The 20,352-nt window shown below is 57.9% G+C and overlaps 2 protein-coding genes across 2 annotated transcripts; both read right to left on the bottom strand.

Moving 5' to 3' along the window:
• Positions 1-103: 103 nt before the first annotated feature.
• Positions 104-2,509, bottom strand: LOC309601891 (bolA-like protein 3). The gene is made up of 3 exons (XM_082335134.1): positions 2,323-2,509; positions 2,048-2,136; positions 104-235 (listed from the first exon to the last, which is right to left on the bottom strand). The coding sequence occupies exons 1-3, from the start codon at positions 2,501-2,503 to the stop codon at positions 170-172; spliced, it is 336 nt and encodes a 111-aa protein (XP_082191260.1). The 5' UTR covers positions 2,504-2,509; the 3' UTR covers positions 104-169.
• Positions 2,510-8,707: 6,198 nt separating this feature from the next.
• Positions 8,708-20,039, bottom strand: LOC309601718 (methylcytosine dioxygenase TET3-like; the record flags this gene model as incomplete). The annotated part of the gene is made up of 10 exons (XM_082334880.1): positions 8,708-10,541; positions 10,919-11,255; positions 11,640-11,777; positions 11,901-11,990; positions 12,474-12,624; positions 12,756-12,964; positions 13,383-13,476; positions 13,858-13,948; positions 16,157-18,368; positions 19,977-20,039. 10 exons carry the CDS (start codon positions 20,037-20,039, stop codon positions 8,830-8,832), a joined length of 5,097 nt encoding a protein of 1,698 aa, XP_082191006.1. The 3' UTR covers positions 8,708-8,829.
• Positions 20,040-20,352: the final 313 nt, after the last annotated feature.

Genomic DNA, 20,352 nt, shown 5'->3' with positions numbered 1-20,352 from the left:
ATTGAAAACACAGCATTTTTTGGAAATTTTTTTAGACATGGAGGTAGTCTGCAAGGCAGCCACTACTGCATTAGAGCAGCCTGATAAGCAGCCGGATAACCATCAGCACAGAGCCCCGCAGGCACCTCTCGGTGAGAGCATCTTTATTGACCAGTCAGCGACGCAAGCATCAGGGTTTGGGGGTGGAGGTGAAGATGCGCAGTCCGTGCATGCTCTTGATCTCCTCGCTCAGTGCCTGCAACAGACCAGCACCGAGAGTCTGAGGCGGAGTTTAACTCCTGCTGAGTGTCGAGTGCAACACTGAAAGCAAGGTGGTGGCTGGGTGGTGCTTGTGCACAGTATAAGTGGCTGTGTGAGTGCAGTGCTTGCACTCAAAAGGACCCCCTCAAACTAGCTGGTGCTCTCAAGTGCTGCACAGTGAATGCACACAGCTACACTATTTAGCAGCTGTCACACATGCTGCCCAATTCCAAGCACTACCCACTACCACACGTGCAGAGTGCTACAGGTACACTGTGTGCATACCCCTCACAGTGAGAATACCCACTGTGCCCCACTATAAAGTGCTACACACAGAATACCCAGGCACAAATGCTGCATGCATGTAGCTATGCTACCTGTTAGAAAGGGCCATCGTGTTTATTATTGGGGGGGAAAAAAGGAAGACACACTGTCTGCAGGCACAGCACTTCATACTCTCATGGCACGTGAGCACTCTCAGCATGCTTGTGCACATACACCCCACGAGGAAGCACTGTGCAGGGATAAGTGCCACGTGCACGCAGCTACGCTATTTATTATTAGGAAGGCAGGAAGAGCTATGCTAGTATGGGAAGGAAGGATAGGCAGACTACACTGTTAAGACACACACTTTGTGCAGGCACAGCACTTCATCATCAGCATGCTGACTGCATATGCATGCACACACAGTGCCCAACTGTGAAGTGCTGCACACAGAGCACCCAGGCATAAGTGCTGTGCACACACACACACAGAGCTACCCTAATTATTTGGAAGGAAAGGCTGTGCTGGTTTTTATTTTGCAGGAGAGCAGGGTGGGCTGTTTATTATGGGGTGGGGAGGGAGGGCAGAAAGATACTCTACACTGTTTTTCATGGGGGGAGGGTGGGGAAAGGGCTATGCTGTTAAGTGCACGCAGGCACAGCACTTCTCTCACCACGTGTTGCACTTTAGCCAAGTACTCTGCCTATAACACTTAATTGGGCAATGCGTGTGTGTGCTCATATACATACCAGAGCACCCAACTGCAAGTGCTACATGCAGATAGAGTGCGCAGGTGTAAGTGCTGCACACACAGAGCTACGCTACTTCTTGGGAAGGGCAGGCGATGCTGTTAAGACGCTCACACTGCGTGCAGGCACAGTACTTCATCCTCACACTGTGTGTGTGCAGCACTTGGGCACTCAGCCTGCAGCGCTTTACAGTCGGGTGTTGCACGCATGCGCACAGCACTTGAGTTCAGCATGCTGACTGTGCATGTGCACATACACATGCCAACTGCAAGTGCTGTGCACACATAGTGCCCTGCTGTAAGTGCTACAAGCAGAGTGCCCTGCTCCAGTGCTACACACAGGCAGAATGCCCAGGTAGAAGTGCTGCATGCGTACACAGCTATACCGCTTTTTTTTTTACCAGGAAGGAAGAGCTACACTACTCACTTGCACTGTGCGTGTGCAGCACTTGCAGCTGAGCACTCTGCCTGCAGCACTTTAGCCAGGCACTGCGTGTGCACAGTGCTTTAGTTTTGCACACCAATTGCGTGTGCGCACAGCAATTAGTGCTGTGTGCATACACGCAGTGTGCCAAACTAAAGTGCTGTGCACACACGCACATGCAGTGCCTGACTATGAAGCGCCACAGGCAGCGTGCTCAGTTACAAGTGCTGCACACACACACACTGCAAACATTAAGCACCGCGCACAAGCAGAGCGCCCAGCTGTAAGCACTGTGCACACTCACTTGCACACAGGCAGTGCCCCAGCACAATTGCCGACGGCTGGGCTGCAGCCCCCCCCAGCCCCCTCACCTGGTTAACCATCTGGTGCTGCTGCACCATTCGCTTCTCTTTGAATTCCTCCGACTCGATGTGAATTTCGTACATGGCCCCACAGCCTCCTAGAACAATAAAAGCAGTGGCAAACGCTTGAGCAAAGACAAGGGTCCTTCGTGTTCCCATGTTCCCGACCCATTTTGGGGGGGGTCCCCACAGCGAGGGAGGGCAGTGGACAGACTCCGGTCCTCCCTCACAAAGCGCGCGGGTGGTTTGGGGGCGGGGAGGGAAATAAAAAGCTTTTTCTGTACCTGATATATCCACGACTTTGATGGCGGAAGCCCGGGGAAACTTCTCCCGCAGGACCCGGGTCACTCGGGCCTCCCCCTCCGTCTGCGAGGCGAAGCTTCGAGAGAGAGAGAGAGAGAGAGAGAGAGACGGACAGAGGACACGCACCGGCCCGCGGCACAGCAGCCCCGCCGCGGCGGCCATACTGGGCGGGGCACACCCGCTGCCCAGACGCGGAGCCGCGCCCCGGGGTCACCGGTCGCCCAGCCAATGGCAGCGTGCTTCGCGGCGGGGCGGGGCGGGGCTGGCGCTGCGGCGTCTCCGCCGCCGCGACCCCTGTCGGCTCGGAGGACCCTGGAGGGGACCGGGCCCGACACCCGACCCGGGGGGGGCCAGGCAGGGCTCTATCCTGCCCCCCCGAAAGGGCCCGGTCCTGCGCCCCCCGTCCAACACAGGGCCCCAGCCTGCACCCCCCCCTTCCCATAAAGAAGGCCCCCATCCTCACCCCGCCTCCCATAGACAGGGCCCCATCCTGACCACCCCATTCCCATAGATAGTGCCCCATCCTGACACCCCCTCAAGAGGTCCCGATCCTGCCCCCAATCCCATCCCCAGGGCCCCATCCTGGCCCCCAACCCGTATCCAGAGCTCCATCCTGCCCCCCCTAATCTCATAAAGACCCCATCCTGCCCCCTTCCAGCCCCCCCACCAGCAGGAAACAGAAAGCCAGGGGCCACGTGTTGAGTGCAAAAAATAAATATAAAATTTATTAAAACACCCACAATATTTTAAAGATATCAGGAATAATACAATTTCGCGGCCCGGCTGGCCGCGCGTAACTTAGAATAAAATACAAATTAAAAAAAAAAAAACAAACAACAGCAAACCAGAAAACAAAAACCAAAACTGGGGAAAGGAAGGGGGGGAGGATCCAAACTTGCAATTTTTAGGCATCCTAAAAAATAATTTTACCAAAACACTGGGGGGAAAGGGAAAAAAGAAAAGGGTGTTAAGGGGGGGGGGAACCACAAAGAGGGGAAAAAAGAAAAAAGGGAAAATTATACAAAATAAAATTATCAGCATAAATTTACTGTCCTAGAAGTATCTACAGTTTAATTCACATTAATCCTATTGCCTTGAGACATGGGAAAAAAATCTACTGGTCCTTGATCCGCCCCAGAAAAAAACTTCATTTCAAGTAACCACAGTCCCGAGCCGACCAAGAAATCTTCAAGTGTGAATTTTTCGGAGCCGCCGGGACACCTCCACGGTGCCCCCCCCCCCCCCGTCCCCCCCCCCCCCCGTCCCACCTCCCCTTCTCAATTGTCCCCCCAAAAAAAACCCCAAAAAATGCCAAAAATACCCCCCCGCCTCTGACCGAATTCCCGAATCCGAGAAGAAACAGCGCTTTATTTTTAAATTTTGAATTATTACCTCTTTTTTTTTTTTTTTTTTTTTTGTGCCGCAGTGCAAAAACCCACTGACAAAAAAAAAAAAAAAAAATTGCTCCTGGAATAAAACTGAGGCTGAAATTACGGCGGTTTGTAATCCCTGAAGGATGCAGAAAAATGAGGAAAAAACCTCGGTGGAAAGGGATAAAGGAGGGTAAAAAACAAAAAAAAAAAAAAGGAAGAAACACCGCTGCGAAAGGATCCCTGATTTTGGAAAGATTCGCCCCGGTTTCGCTCGCCTTCGCTGCCGCGGCACCACAGGGAGCTTGGGGGGTGTGTGTGTGAGGTATTTGCCTTGGTTTGGGGGGCATGGGGAAGCTGCTGCCCCAGCGTTGATGGGAAGCCAAAGGGGAAGAAAGTAGCACCAATAACACCCCAAAAATGGAAAAAAAGGGGAAAAAAGGGGAAAAGAAAGAGATGGGCAGAGGTGGGATGCCCGGCTGAGCCCTCATCACAGGGGAAACACCGGTGATTGGGGAGGGGAATGAGTCCGAGGGAGCTGGGGAGGAGCGCGGTGCTGAGCGCGGTGCTGAGCACTGGTGGGCATGGGGCCTGGGCACCACGGTGGAGTACAGTGCTGGGAGGGTGGCCCTGCAGCAGGCACCGGCACTGTGCGGTGGGCCCATGCAGGGGGTCTGTGCACCATGCACCATGCGTGTGCACCATGCTCCAGCACCATGCCCCAGCACTGTGCCCAATCGCCGTGGGGGTGCACAGTGCCCAAGCACCATGTCTGCACCAGGGCACCATGGCCAAGCACCATGTCCGTGCATGGTGGGCAAGCACCATGCCCGAGCACCGTATCCATGGAGCATGCCCAAGCACCGTGTCCAAGCACCACGTCCGTGCACCATGCCCTTGCACCGTGCCCGAGCACCTTCTCCGTGCCCATGCACCCTGTTCAAGCACCATGTCTGCGCACCATCCCCAGGCACCGTGGCTGTGCACCATGCCCGAGCCTCATGTCTGAGCACCATGGTCATGCACAGTGCTGGAGCATTGTGGCCCTGCACAGTGCCCGAGCACTGTACCCATATACCATGCTCTTGCACCGTGCACGCATGACACACCCATGCACCGGGCTGAGCACCATGTCCACACACTGTGTCTGAGCACTGTGCTGAGCACCGTGTCCAAGCACCATGTCCAAGCACCATGTTCACACATCCTGGCTGAGCACCATGTCCACACACCATGTCCCAGTACTGCAGCCGAGCACCATGTTCACACATCGCGGCTGGGCACCGTGTCCATGCGCCATGTCTGAGCACCGCTGCTGAGCACCATGTTCACACATCGTGGCTGAGCACCATGTCCATGGTGCGTGGCCAAGCACCATGCCCGAGCACAATGCCTACGCACCACATCCGAGCACCGTGCCCAAGCACCATGTCCACAGTGCATGGCCAAGCACCGTGCCCGAGCACTGTGTCCATGCACCATGTCCAAGCATCACATCCAAGCACCGTACCTGAGCACCATGTCCAAGCACTGTGGTCGAGCACCGCGGCCAAGCACCATGTTCACACACCACATCCGAGCACCGTGCCTGAGCACCATGTCCATGATGCGTGCCCGAGCACCATGTCCACGCACCACAGCCGAGCACCATGATCAAGCACCGTGGCCAAGTACCATGTCCATGATGCATGGCCGAGCACCGTGCCCAAGCACCATTTCCACGCACCATGTCTGAGCACCGTGCCTGAGCACCATGTCCATGCACCGCAGTCGAGCACTGTGGTCGAGCGCTGTGGTCAAGCACCATGTTCACACACGCTGGCCAAGCACCGCGTCCACACGCCACATCTGAGCACCACGTCCATGATGTGTGGCCAAGCACCATGCCCGAGCACCGCAGCCGAGCACCTTGTCCAAGCACCACATCTGCAAACGGCTTTCCTGCCGGCACCCTGCACCGCATCAGAGGGGAACGGCCACACCGCAAGCCTGGTCAATGGGATGCCTCCGACGCGACACCGATTTCAGCTTGCATAAACCCAACTGGCTCCTGGCACGCTTCAAGCTGTTGCTCCAGAAAAGTAAACTTCCTTCTCAACGACATTGCTTTTTTTTTTTTTTCTTGGTTCCCTAGTTTCATATATACATTAGTAGCACCTCAGCGAGATGGAATCAGGCAGAAGCGTGATACAGTTTGTTAAAACACCATAGCACCGTTTTTATTAGATTTCATTTAATAAAAATATGCCTTATAGAGCCCACAAAGCATACTCCAGTATTAAAAGGAAAAATCAGCAATTGAGGCACCTCAGGGATTCTGGTTTCCTTCTCCTTCCCGTGCCTCGTCCCGAGAGCATCGAGATGGGGGGGGAACTCCGAAACGTGTCCCCCGTTCCCCGCCCGAGGCAAAGCATTGCAGCCGGAAAAAACGAAGTGGGGCAGCAGGAGCCCATCCGGGCTCCCCACGCCAAGATCTCCCCAGGGTTTCTACCACGGACGTTGTTCTAGTACCAATGTGGCCGCAATCTGCTGCAAAATCAGGTCCCCATCCCACCCCGAAGAGATTAAAAACATATCCCACCCCCCCAGCGAGTCCCCCTTAACACTGTGACCCCCCTGGCTTTGGCACGGGTGGGACGAGTGCGGCCGCCGGGACGGGTAAAGGAAAAGATTTTGCTTGAAAAACAGCCTCTCGGCAGCAAGGGGTAAAGAGCTGTGCATAGATTTCTAGTTTTCGTAGAAGAAGTCTGAAGCGTGCTAATTTTTAATGACTGAGATTTGAGGTAGGTTAGACGTTATGTAGTGTAAAAACGCGAGACTGCAGCAGTTCTCGCTCCCCGACCCGCGGTGCCGGCATCTCCCTGCTTACCCGGGTTAAACCCACCGGACTGAAAAAAACCTCTGAGGAAGCAGGACTTAGGTTACATGGACCCGCACCTTCTCCAAACACACCCCTTTTCCTCCCGACTCTAAACCCATCCAGGCGAAGCTCGCAAGGCACCCCTGCCATGACAGTCAGACCAGACCCCAGGCAATGCGAACCGGGGCCGGCACCCAAACGCCGCTGGCGGGGATCAGCCGGGTCCCCTTTTTGCCCTCCGAACCACATCGACACGTCGGGTCCCCACGCTGGAACCGGCATTGCCCACGGGCATCCCTAAAATCTGACTTGCCATCGACTCTTACAATCCTGATATGCTATTGGGTATTTATAAGAAAAGCGGTAATAGCTCATTGAGTTTCCTTGTCAAATATATGCAACTTTACAGATTACGGTTAAAAAAAAAAAATAATTATGAAGGACGGACAAAGCATGTTAAATATTCTGCCAGTATTTACAGTTCTCCCACAATAATCTTGTTTAAAACATACTGCTTTCAAGTTGTTGGGGGGGGGGGAAGAGGGAAGTTGTTTTTTAAGTTTCGCTTTCATTTTTAAATCTAGGTGAAAGTGCTTTTAAAAAAATTCAGGTTTAAAATTTACAGGTTTAAAATCAGACCACGTAAATGTTCAGGCTGTTTTACCGAGATCCTGCTGATCTGTGCCAGTGCGCAAGGAAGGAGGGTGACAGTAAACACAAGGTGATTTCTGCACGGTGACGGCGTCGGCTCTGGCTCGCTGGCTCTCCAAAAGGCACCTGAAAGTGCAAAAGCAACGACCCCGGGGACGCCGGCACCCGGATTCGGCCACACCGCCCTCCTGGCGAGCCGCGGGGGAGCTCGCCTGCCCACCCGTCCATCCCGGCATGGCTTCGGCATCAGGGACGGGCAGAAAATCTCGACTGAGATTGTTCGAAAAGCACCACGCAGTTGCTGTCATCGTTGGGTTATTTGTTGTTGTTTTTTTTTTTTGCGGGAAGAATGGTGATCTGTAGGAAGGAGGGATGGCACCCGGGGAGAGAAAAAGCACCAAGCCCTGGTGGCGCTCGCTGCTGTGCCAGCTCATCAGTGCCGCAGGGAAGGCAGACTGGTGGAGGTTTTGGCCAGCCAAGTCTTGGGATTCGCTCTTCCCAGAGCCAATCGCACGGAGAAAGTCCCCCGGAGACGGAAAGCACCAGACTTTAGCAACAGTGATGTACAGAGAGCAACACTAGCTATTCACAGTTTGGGGTTGGTTTGTGTTTTTTTCCCGTTTTTGTATTTTTTTTTATTTTCTGTTTTTGTCCTGTCGGCTCCTGTAGAGATGCCGCCGCCGTTGCTCTCCCTGGGGCTGCCGGCAAAGGAGCCCCAAGTCCGAGCCCGAGCGCGGCACCCCGACAGCGGCAGCCCCCAGCCCGGATGTATCCTGAGGTCTCCGGCGCTGGGAACGATGCTGGCTCGCTCCATCCAGGCAGAGCCGATCCCGCCGGCGGCGAGGAGCCGAGTGAAGACGTGCCGTCCCAGGACATCCCGCTCACACGCGGGTCTCCCATCGCTGTAAGAAAGGACTCCTCGAGTTGCAAAATAGGTATTTTTAGGTCCTTGGGAAAAAAAAGAATTGGATGTTCAGCATGTCCAGCTGACGGTAAAGCACACGATCCTGCCAGCCCCCATGCACTGGAGCTGGAGAGAGTCACCTCTTGCCTTTAAGCTGGTTTGGTGTTCAGGTTTTTTATTTGTGTTTAAGGTTTTTTTTTGATGTTGGCTTCTTTTTCAAAGATCGGCTTCGTCATTGTTGTCTGAGTAAAAAATAAAATAAAATAAAATCCAATAAATAGGTATTTTTAAGTGGAATTAAAAACCCCTCCTTTGCGAAAGGATGCTATAAACTTCTCCCTCCGTTCGCACGGCGCACGAGGCTAGATTAAAAAAATGTGGAGATATAAATATGAGATTACTGAAAAGCGTCAAACAGCATTGTTCTTTTTTTTTTTTTTATCGAGTTTTGCTTTGTTTGCCGACTCCTTGCCAAGCGCAGCTCTGCGATGGCGTGCGCCCGCGCTGGCTCCGCTGTTTCTGAGCGTGCGTGTTGGGTTCGCTTTCTGTGGGTTGGGTTTTTTTTGTTGTTGTGTTTTGCTTTGTTTTTGTCTATTTTTTTTTCTTCTCCCCCACGCCCGAGGAGAAAGCACCACAAAGCAACGCCAGGCTCCGGCGCTGCCGAGGGTTGAGGTAAGATGGGGCTGCGGCGGTTGCCTCCGTCTCAAATCCAGCGGCTGTAGGGGCCCGTCACCTTGGTGTAGGCATAGGAGGACACAGTGATGGCGGAGTTGGTGGGGATGGCCACCGCCTGCCGCGTGGGGACCGAGTCCCTCCTCTCCTTGCTGGGCGCCTCGGTCGCCAACGCACCGCCCCACTTGCGTTTCTTGGCGAAGGCTTTGGCATCCGGCGGGAGACCCAGGCGCGCCGCCTCCTCTTGCCGGGCCCGAGCCCGCTCTGCCAGCTGCTTCATCTTGGCCTCCCACAGCGCCAGGCCATGGTTGGGCTGGTTCAAGTTCTTGTGTTGGTAGAAGACCAGGGAGATGCGGGTGGGGTGGCAGCGGTTGGGTTTCTTCAGCGGGGTGGTGGCGTGGAGCTCGCGGCGGGCGCACTCGATGAGGATGGAGCCGTGGGTGGGCGCCACAGCCACCCCGCCGATGTTCTCATCCAGGAAGTTGTGCTCGCTGTCCGACCACTCCTCCTCCTCTTCCTCCTCCTCCTCCTCCTCCTTCACCGCCTTCTCCGGCAGATCTTGCTCCAGGCTGAAGGGGTCCCACGGCTTCTCCCGGTGGGGCCCTGCCACCCCCTTCTCACCCACCGCCACCTCCCACGGCTTCTCCGGCAGCCCTGGGCTGGGTGCCGGCGTCCTCCGCTCCTCCGCCTTCACCAAGCCCCACGGCTCCTCGGGGAAGCTGGGCAGCCCCGGCAGGGCCGAGCCGAAACCCAGTGGCCCCAGCAGGCTCGAGGTGCCCGTGCCAGCCAGCGCCGCCTCCCCCAGCTTGCAGGGGCTCCATGGTTTCGGCAGCAAGCCTGAGCCACACGCCGCCGCCACCTCTCCCACCAGGACGTTGGGCCACTGCTTCTCCGGCAGTGGAAAATGCGCAGTGGCGTCGAAGGCACTCGGCTTCTCCCGCCCACCCGAGTCTGGCGCCAGGGCGCTCCATGAGCCCTCTGCCATGCTAGTCCTCTCAGGGGAAGACGTGCCCCGGGACGCTTTGAAGGGGCTCCACTGCTGCTCCGGCCCCCTGCCTCGCGCTGGGATGGCCGGCAGGGATAAGCTGGCGCTGGGCATGGCCGCTGTGCTGGGAAGGGGCTCAATGGCAGGCAGAGGGTCCAGGGGCTCCTGCTTGATGGGCCGGCTGCTGAAACAGTTCTGTGCAAATGGCAGCGCCTCCTCTGAGCCCGAGCTAGTCCTGTGCGCCCCGGCCACCGCCGCTTTCTGCTGGCTGGCGTAGCGGTTAGCCCGCTCGTAGGTGCGCTGGTGATGGTTTTTGCTCCGGACGCTGTGCGGGATGGGGTCAGGGAAATCAGCATTCCCATAGGTGTGGTTGAGGTTCTCCTGCAACGCCGGGATATCAGGCTTCTTCTCGTAGCTGTTGCTCACCCAGCTGCTCCCGCTCCTCTCGGGTGCCCCATAATTCAGAAACTGCGAGGGGAACACGTGGTTGCTGGAAAAGCCGTAATACCCGAAGGAGGGAAGCGCGAACTTGGAGTGAAACCCGTTCACGGAAGGCAGATTGGGCTGTGCATAGTAGGAATGGTAAGAGTAAACACTGTTCATGCTGTACGGGTCGGAGGGCCGGCAGCTCCCCAGCACCGAGTAGCTCTCCACCACCGCGTTGCCGTTGTACTTGAAGGTGTTGTAATGGCTCTGCGGCTCCACCTTGATGGAAGGTTTCAGCGGCTGCGGGGGCAGCCCGCTTTTCAACACCATACCTGCAGGCACAGCACACACACAGCCCCCATGACCTGCCAGCCGAGGAAACTGCCGGTGGGGAGCGAGGACCCCAAAAACTCAGCTGGACTCGAAAATCTCAGTGATGGGCTCGCAGGCCAAGCTCAGAGGTCAGCATCACACAGCATCGCCTGGTGTGCTGGCACCAATTCGCACCCGTGCTCTGGGCTGCGGCAAGAGCTCCCCACAGCACCACAGTACAGGGAAAAACCCAGGCACCACAGAAATGCCATCCTGCACCCCAACACACCGAGCACTCAACACCGCCAGCCCGAGAAAGCCCCCAACCGCATCCCCATCCCCTCGTGCACTTTCCGGATGGCTCGAGGCGGTGGGACCTCAGCTCTGCCCCCGTTACCTGCATTTTGCTGGAGCGCGGGGAGCTCGAGCGCTTCCTGCTTGATCTTCTCCGGCGTCATCAGCTTCTCTTTCTGCAGCTTCTTCTTCTCCGCGGCAGCTTTCTTCGCTTCCAGCTGCCTCTGCCGGCAGGACTTGGCAGGCTCAGGCAGCTTGCGGACCTCGCGGGGGAAGGACGTGAGCACCTGGATGGCCCCGCTGCCCACCTTGGCGTTTTGGTTCTCCTCGCTGCCGAACTCATCCGTGCTGGACATCTTGTAGAGGGGGAGGACATGCAGTTGCTCATCTTCGGGGATTTTCCCCACCACGCGATTGTCTTCCTTTGTCAGCGTGCAGACCTGGGGGAGCGCAGGGTGCCATCAGCGGGATGCTGCCGGATGCGGCCCATGCAGGACAGGGGCGAAACCTCGTCCTTATTCCCCCATCGATGTGAAGCTACGCCAGTCTGGCGCCCCCCCAGCCCACACCAGTTCCCAGCCAGCATTTGGAAACCTCCTGCAGAGTCTGGGTCAGGCAAAAGCAAATGCACGGTCCCCGTTAACACCATGCTTTCGTCTAGCTGGGGTGGCTTCAGCACCCCACAGACCTGAATGGTTTCATTTGAGGTGTGCAAACACCAAGGACTGGCCACTAGAGTCATGCAGGTAGGACGGTTGGGGACAGCGGGGACTGAGTGGCTCAAAAAGGAGCATCCCAAAAAGTCCCGCCAGCCACCTGCTTACCACCGTGCAGCCGTTGTAGAGGTTATGCTGATCTTTGTGAGCATGAGCGCAGAAGTCCATGCACGCCGTCACTCCCGAGAACGGCCTCCCCTCCTTCAAGCCCAGCCGGCAGTCTATCGCTACATCCTCGTTGGTAACCTGGTGGAAGGAGGAGAGGGCTCCAGTTACCCAAAATCTCCTATGCGCCGCCGCCACCCCGCACCTGTTTCTATCTGCCACCAGGCCGGCATGCTCCAAAGGGGACGAGTGGGTGGCCAGTACCTGGTTTTGGTACGCTTGTGGCGCCAGCCTCTTGTAAAGCGGAGCAACCTCAGTGGCCAAGTCCTGAAAGCTTTTCCGGAGCAGCTCTTCCTGTGGTAGGGAAAAGAGGAGGATGTCACCCAGGGGTTTCGGCAGTGGGGACGGAATTGGGGGCAGAGCCCCCGCAATGCCACATGGCATCCAACCCTTCCCACACTGTCCCTCACTGCACAAGGCACATGGCTGAAATTCCTGGTGAGGTTTTGGCCGTTCAACCTCCAGCCTCAGCATCTGTTGTGCTTTTGCTTGCTTGACCCATGAGACCTCTGGCATCTTCCCTGGGGTTTCTAGAGAGACCCCATTCGTGCCACCCCGTACTGGCACTTGCTGTCACACCAAAAGTCCTGCTCTGGGATGCCGAGCCTGCCCTCTGGTTTCACCAGGTTGGCTTTCTTTCCCCCGTCTCCCTAATTCATCAAAAATCCCACAAGGAATTTTCAGGCTTCCCCCCTGCAAAACTTGGAGCTTGGGGGTAAAAGGAGGTCCAAACCCACAGCCCTGCTGGTGCTGCCCTGCTCCGCCTGCATCACCCACCTCTTTGGGATTGTCCCCCACCAGCCTGAACTTGCGGGGAGTTTTGCTCCGGGCGTATTTGCAGCCATTAAAATACATGCTCCAAGAGCAGCCGAAGGAGAAGGAAGCGCCACAGGTGTTGGGGTCCTTGCCTTGGCACGCGCAGGTCCGGCTGCGGGAGGGACACCGCAGAGGAGCGTCAGCCACCGGTGTGGTGATAGCAGCTCCGAAAACAGGAGGGATCCCCACATCCCCTTCCCACCCCGTTTCCCCAAACCGGACCGGTGGCGCAGTGGGACTTACTCATCGTTCAAGCCGCAGCGGCGGCTGGTGGGGTTGCCGTACTTGGTGAGGGTGTCGGTGAGCTCCTGGTACAGCGTGTCGCCCAGCGTGCGGGGGATGCCCTCCCAGGCCAGGATCAGGATGATGATGACGGCGTTCTGGCAGTGGTGGCCAGCCCGGTGTCGCACCAGGCACAGCAGCTTCTCCTCTTGGTTGTGTCTCCGGATAACCTGGAAAACAGAGGGGCCAAGTCAGACCACTCCAATGGCAAACACCTCCTGGGATGGGGAGGACCCCAAAAGTGGGTCCTGGCTGCCCTCTGCAGCACCCCATGGGAAATTGGGGGGGGTAGAGCTGTGGGGGCTCCCATGATTGCATTCAAATCCATAGGCTTTGGGGTACTGGGGGGGGATGTGCCCAGCCCAGAGGCTGCAGGTGCCAAGGGTGGAAAGCCCTGTGGAGTTTCCCCAGGGGTGGCCACCGCTCTCGCTTCCTTCTTGCCAGCCGCGGATCGAGCATCCCGCCCCTGCCCACTGTGGTCACCGCTGGCAGGGGACCTCCTCGTCCCCAGGCAGGGAGGGGACAGGCAGGAGCATTACCGCAGGGAGGGCTCCGAGGGGGGATGGGAGCTGGGACACAGGCACTCACCCACTTGGCAATGGGGCAGCCCCGGGAGCTCTTCCCCTCCTTTCCCGTGTAGATGACCTTCTCGATGCGGATGGCCTTGCCCTTCTCTCCGTACCTGCCAGGGGATGGGCGTCAGTGCCGCTCGCCTCCACCATGCTCACGAGTCCCCTGCTCGCCCTCATGGGCCCCTCACGAGACCCATTCACCTCATGGGACCCCACTCACCCTCACTGGACCCCCCCACTCATCCTCATGGGACCCCACTTGCCCTCATGGGACCCTTCATGAGGCCCCACTCACCCTCACAGGCCCCCACTCACTCTCAGGAGCCCCCGCTCACCCTCACAGGACGCCACTCACTCTCAGGAGCCCCCGCTCACCCTCACAGGACGCCACTCACCTTCACAGGACCCCACGGGACCCCACTCACCCTCACAGGCCCCCACTCACTCTCAGGAGCCCCCAGGATGGGACAGTATGAGGCAAGGACCCTTACCGCTCCTCCATGAGCTCCCTGATGGATGCCACGGTGGGCCCCGAGCCCAGGTGGGTGTAATACGGCCCCTCGTCCTTCTCCACGATTTGCTCTGCAGAGGCAGGAGGAGGGGACAGAGATTTTGGGGTGTGCACCTCAGTCGGCTGCCCCGAAGGATGCCAAACCCCCAAATTCCCTCCAATCAAGCACTTTTGCACCAAAAATCAAAGATTCCTTGACAACTTTTCCCCCTAAGACCATTGGGGAAGGGAAGCCGCAATTAGGGGTTCATTAAACACCCCAGCAGCTCCTCTTTAGTGCTCCCAGCACTAAAATGCCACTGGGGAACAAGGGGACAGGTGTTCAGACCCGCACCCTTCAGGGACCCAAAAACCTCCCCAAGGGGCCACAGCCCCTCTGAGCATCACGGCATGGGGGATTTGCGCTGGCCACTCAAGCGCGGTGCATTTTGATGAGCTCTGCCGAGAAGAAGCGATTAGCAGTGGTGGGCTATTTGGCATACAAACCCCCCTCCTCATCCTCAGCCCCCCTGCTCCCTGCCAGCTCCCACCCTGGGCATCTATCTGGCCCCGCTCACTGGGACTGGCCTGGCTGAACGCTGCCAAAACCATCACAGGATGATTTTGGGGGCTGAAAACTACTGCTGCCTGCTTTTAGGCTTGCCTGGAGGATTTGGGGATGCTCACGGGATGCCCTGAGCTGGCTGAGCCCGTGCAAGGAAGGAGCTGCTGCGCAGGAGAGAAGCTGAAGGATGCTGGGCCTACAGGAGAAGGATGCTCAAGATACAGAAGGATGCTGGGGATACAGCCCTGCAAGCAACACACCCCCCACAGCAGCAAACGCCTCGGGGCTTTTAGGGCACGAAAGTGCCGGCGCAGGAAGCAAAGGATGCTCCGGGCAGCCATGGTGGCGCAGGGGTTGATCCCCAGTGCGCGAGGATGCTCGAACACCGCCGGGTGGGATGCATCCGGCGTGACGGCCAGGTCTGATCTGTCTTTCCATCTCTCTGCTTTCTGATTTTCATTCCCGTCATGTCTAACTGGCTGGGCGCCAGGGCGAGGAGAAAGCCGGGCTCAGCTGGGCTGCAGCTGTCCAGACAGAGATCAATACGGGACACGCAGCGAAGGCTGATTTTATTACAGCGTCTAACAGCACAGGCACCTAATAAAGCACCGAGCCCTGACTCGTACTTAATTGCTTTCTCTCACAGCTTTACCTTGAGAAAATGGAGAGAGGTGGCAGGGGGGGAATCCCCCCTCTCCCAGCCTCTAAACCATGCTGCAAAAGAAAAAGCAACCCGAATCTTTTCCTGGCACCACAGGGCAAAACTCCGAGATCAGTTCGAGCGGCTCCAGAAAAGCCTTTCATTCGCTCGGTGCTGTTTGGGCTAATTACTGCTGCCATTTACAAGCAAATAAATAAATAATCATAAGCCCCACTAATAAAGTGCAGCTTGCGCTTAGGCTGAGGCCACCTCTCCCAGCGGCACAGGGGTTTGTTTTTCCAGCTGGATGCCCCAAATCCTCACCCTGCTCCTCCCAGGGGAGAGCACAGCTCCAGTCTAAATTTTGGGGAGGGAAGATCCAGCTCCCAGTGCTCGGATGGAGTTGGACCACAGGGACTTGGTGGGAAATTTCTAGCACTTGCTGCAAAGTCTAACAAATGCCAACACACACCAAAAAAAAACACAAAAAAAAAACCAAATCCAAGAGTTTGGAGCCTTTTCAATGCATCCTGGTAGGATCGGCCACCGAAAAACCCAGCATCCCAGCAGCAAATACAGCTCCGGGCATAACCGCGCATGCCAAGTCAAAGTTTGGGTTACCTGGAGTAACCCAAACCAGCTAATTTGGTTTAAAATAGCAGGAACAACCAGGTGAGCTGGGTTTTAGGGAGGTTTTGGCACTGGCACAACTGTGGGCCCCTCTATAGCATTTAGCTGAGAGGTTAAGCAGTGGCAAAACCCAACACCCCTTTGGTTTTGCAGTTCTTCCAACCCACACCGGCACAGCCAGGTCAGCATCGGTGCCACCCCCGCAGTGACGCAGCGGTCGCTCGGCGTTTGCTGTCTGACCGTAAAAATAAGACGGGAGAAGAGAAAGCAAAAGACGGCTCTGCAGCATCGGGGTTTTGCCATGCAAGTGCTGCATCCCCCCCAAAAAGCGGGGGTTTTGCCGGTGCCGCAGCATTGCTCCGTTATTTATCCGGGGCAATCCCACCCTGCAAAGCCACCTCCTCGAAATGCCACGCCGGGGCTCACCACCAGCCCGGTAATCCCCCGGCACGGCCGCTCACTCACCAACGCAGTCGCAGGTGGGGAACTCCGCTTGCGCCCGCTTGGCTGGTGTGTCCAGGAGGCTTTTGGTTGGTGTGTCCAGGTATTTCAGCGGTGACTCCAAAAAGCCGCTCAGGGTCGGCGTCAGCGGCACCTCGTCCTTGGTGGGCGTCCCATCGGTGTCATCTGCGTCTGGGTTTTGGCTTTCCTCGGAGTAAAAGCACGTGGTCGACACCACGGTGATAGCACCAGAAGACTCGATTTTGATCTGTTTGGGGGACCGGGCGGTGAAGGGGGGCTCTGAAAGCGGACCCTTCCCCGGCGAGAACGAAAAGCTTTTGGGTCCGGCTTGGGGAGCGCTGCTCGAAGCCAGGGTGGTGGCAGCAGTGGCGGGGGGCACTTGCGGGGCTGGTGCCGGCCCCCCCGGCAGCTCGGCAGGCCCGGGGGCGAGCGGGGTGGGTGTCTCGGGGGGCTGCAGGTTGAAATTCTCCCCGAATTCAGCTTCAAATTGCCGGATGAGCTCTTCCAGCTTGTCATCCACCACGATGGGGGTCAGGGCGGCCGGCAGGGGGGCAGCAGGCGCTTCCTCTGAGCAGGTCGAGCCTGCCGGCACCAGTTGATTTTGGGGGCCCCCCCCGGGGGCACCCCTTTCCTGAGAGTTGGGAGCTGGGGGGCCACCGTCGAGGGGGTTTGGCGGTGGGGGGCAAGTGGCAGGCAGGGGTAGTGCAAGAGGCTGGAGCGGGAAGGTGGGCAGTGGCGGCAGTTCGGTTTGCATCTCTTCGGTGGGGGGTTCGGCGGGCGCCCGAAACCCCTCCAGGCTGATCTGCCAGAGGGGCAGGAAGAGCGGCTGCGAGTCCTTCTGCTTCGCCTTCTTGATCTGCACTTGCTTACGGAGCAGTTTGGCCGGGGGGGGCTTTTCGGGCAGCGTTTTCTTCTTCTTCTCTTTGGCCTGCTTTTCAAAGGGCTTGGGGGGCATGGCTGGGGCGCCGGGAGCCCACCAGCTGCTTGACTGATCTGGGGATGCCACCGCTGCCGCTGCCAGGCTTTGCTCGAGGAAGAGGCTGCGCTTGTGGTGGAGATGCTGCTGCAGGACCAGTTGCGTCTTCTTATGCAGGTCGGGCTCTGGTGGTGCCGGTGGCAAACAGGGGCCACCCAGCGCATCCTTGCCGGGCGCTCGTTCGGGGGGCTCCGTTTTAGGCGCAGTTGCTTTGCCAGCCATCACTTCAGGTCTCTTGAAAGCTGCCTTGATGTAGTCGTCGGCATTACCCAGCAGCTGCTCCAGCTCCGCCATGGGGTCTCTGGCCCCCGCCGCCCCCTCGGCCTCCAGCCCCCACGCCGCTACGAAGCCCCCCCGGGGAGGCACTGTGCCGAAAAACGGCTCCGGCACTGCTCCCGGCTCTGGCGGATAACAGGGCTCATCCCCTTGCTGCCATGCAGCCCCTGGCGGGGCGAGGGGGCCGGGGCCAAAGGGGGCGGCAGGGGGTGGCAGGGGCTGGCCGTTGCCGGCGGGCTGAGGGAGAGTGGCTGAGAGCTGTGTCAGGGCTTCGATGGCTATGGCGGTCTGCAGGCTGATGTTCTTCTCCTTGGCGATGGTCAACGCGCTTTGGGAAAAGGGAAGGCCGTCGGGCGGGCATGGCTCGATGGTCTCAGGCACCAGCTGGGAGTCGATAGCACCTTCCTGGGGGGACGGTGGGGGGTTGGTGGCAGCGGCATGGGGTCGCAGTGATGCCGGCTCTTCGCCGAGAGCCGTCTTGATCTTCTGCTCCAGCCATTCCAGGTAGTCGGGGCACTCGGGGCCATCGCAGTTGCAGTTGGGGGGCTTCACACCGTGCTTGGCCAAAGCCAGGGCAGCCTTGAGGGCATGCAGGTCCTCCCCCCGCGGCACGCCGTCTGCCGCGCTCAGCCCGCCCTGGCTCATCTCCGAGTCGAACTTCTCATACAGCAGTGATGGCGAACCCGGGGACAGTAGCCGGTAGGAGGAAACAGCTTCGGCCACCGCTGAAAAGGCCACCAGGTTCCTGACGTCTTCCAAGTGGGCTTTACCAGCGGTGGGTGGCTGGCCTGGTGACCAGCCGCTTGGCTCCATCAGCACGGTGCCCCCCGCCTCCGGCCGGCCCCCATTCGCCAGGCTGAGCCCACTGCCCTCGTTCAGCCGCCTTTCTTCGACATAATTAACTGGCCCTTCTTCCATTTGGCTTCTGCTGGGTCCATCAACCGAGTTGCCCGCCGAACCTGTCTGCGAGGAGGGAGAGAGAAGAGATGTGAGCATCCCCTGCCACAACCCACGTGCCATCATCCCCCACCCTATTTTCTCCCTCTTTATTTTTATTCCCCCCTTTCCCCATCTCTTTTTCTGACCCGGATGATGAAGACGCAAACGAGCCACGTGAAAAAATAATCACCGCTGGCAAAACTACGTGGGGTTTTGCCCATCTGCACAAGGAGCAGCTCGGCTCAAAAGGTGGCCAGCTTCCACCACGCCAGCCCCACGCCGCCCACATCCCCACCCCGCCACCTGCTTTCGAAATTGCTCACAGAACAGTCTGGGATTTCCATCGCCCGCCGAGGGCAAGACGTGGTGGGGTGGGTCCAGCAGGCATCCCCAGCTCTGGCGACACAGTTTGCACCGGCGAAGGAAGCAGCACAGTGAGAAAAGGGGGATTTTTTGGACCCATGCCCAAAGCAAACATCCTGGCTGGAAGCAGCCGTCCTTCGCCAGAGGCCGCGGCACGGCAGGAAGCCACCAAGTTGGCTATGCCGGTGCCAGGGGCAGTGTGGGGATGCTTTCATCTCAAATAACCCAGCGTCTGTATCAATACGGCTGGCCAAGGCCCCCGGCAACACCGAGCTACAGCACCAGCGTCCAGAAAACTGTCCGCATGCCAAGAAGAGACCAAAACCATTAGAGCCTTTCATGCTGATGTGAGGCGGTGGCACCCAGGGAGCCCGTCACCCCAGCATCTAGGCTCGTGCGCCCCAGTTAAGACCCTCCAAGGGGTTTTGCCAGGGATGGGAGGGGTCTTTCTGTGCTCTGTGGCTCTCCCCCCTTGGCAGCATGGATTTTAGTGCTCCGGTGGCCAGGGACGCTGGGCGCTGGCAGCGTATTTAGCAGTTTGCCGATAACCGGGGGAGCTTCCTGCAAGCTAAAAATACAGCAAAGTTCACTGGGAAAAAATATGACAAAGCAAGCAAAGGCTGTGGGCAGAGCTTCCTGCCTCCGGACGGTGCCAGCACCGGCTCACGGGGAGGATCCGCAGCCCAGACTCGCAGGGAGACCCAGAGTTACAGCTCGGTGTTGGAGCAAGCTGTCAGTGTGCGGTTGGTGGTGGTGGAGCCACGTTTAACCCTTCAGCCACCAGCCCCACGGCTTCCGCATGGGCGTCCTTCAGGGTGAGAGGGTGAGAGAAGCTGCACGCTTGAGCGTGGCTGGTTTCTATGCTAGAGATAAGCACGTTGCTGACTGCAGCAAAACCCCAGCAAAACTGGGGAGGAATCACTCCCAGCACAATTATATCCTAGAAATGCCCCCTCCCCAGGGGTGAAAACTCCCAGGGGAGCACAGCACTGGTGCAAATCACCATGGCCCCGCTCCAGCACAGGGCTCACCCCGATGCTGCCGCAGCTTTATAGGGGCTCCAGCTTCGGCCCCTTTGCAGCATCCCTGGAACCAAGCGATGCAGCCGCAAGCGATGGGACCGGTCCATCAGGTCTGGGGAGCAAGTGCTTTGCCACAGGTTTGTGCCTTGCACCGGCAAAATGGCAGCCCGGGCAGGGTGGGGACAACATACCGCCCCCGCTCTCCTTTGCAAACCAAGGAAGAAACAGCCTCGCCTGTCCTTCCTACACCGTCGTCATCTTCCTCCTCCTCCTCCTCCCCAGCCAAAAGGATTTTTCCCAAGCGGCACATGGTGGCAGGGAGAAAAATGCCCCGAGCCCCCTCCAAGTCCTCAGGGGGACACACTCGTCCCCCAAAGTGTCCCTGGCATCGCAGCAGTGACATCAGCCCAGAGAAATGATGACAAACCTGTTTTGCTCTGGGTGGGGAGCAGACACTGGTCCCAAGGGTTTACCTGGGGCGGGGAGGGGAACCTGCTGGGTAAGGGCAGGGGAAACCCCAAAAACCAGCCGCCAGGCCAGGCCGGCACCTTGGGCTGCTCCATTCCATAAACCCAGTTATCGACCCAGGCTGGGGATGCAGGAAAATAGTTCACCCTGCGAAC

The sequence above is a fragment of the Platalea leucorodia genome (genome assembly GCF_965183815.1).
Source record: "Platalea leucorodia genome assembly, chromosome: W".
Lineage (NCBI taxonomy): Eukaryota > Metazoa > Chordata > Aves > Pelecaniformes > Threskiornithidae > Platalea > Platalea leucorodia.
The sequence above is the reverse complement of the archived record's forward strand: the minus strand, read 5'-3'. Positions and strand labels throughout refer to the sequence as shown.

What these genes read in the sequence shown, in the direction of transcription:
- LOC309601891 (XM_082335134.1), bottom strand. Translation starts at nt 2,503, where the DNA reads ATGGCCGCCGCGGCGGGGCTGCTGTGCCGCGGGCCGGTGCGTGTCCTC. An exon ending in CAAAGTCGTGGATATATCAG is followed by an intron (nt 2,137 to 2,322) that starts GTACAGAAAAAG and finishes TTATTGTTCTAG; the next exon opens with GAGGCTGTGGGGCCATGTAC. An exon ending in AGCACCAGATGGTTAACCAG is followed by an intron (nt 236 to 2,047) that starts GTGAGGGGGCTG and finishes GGTCTGTTGCAG; the next exon opens with GCACTGAGCGAGGAGATCAA.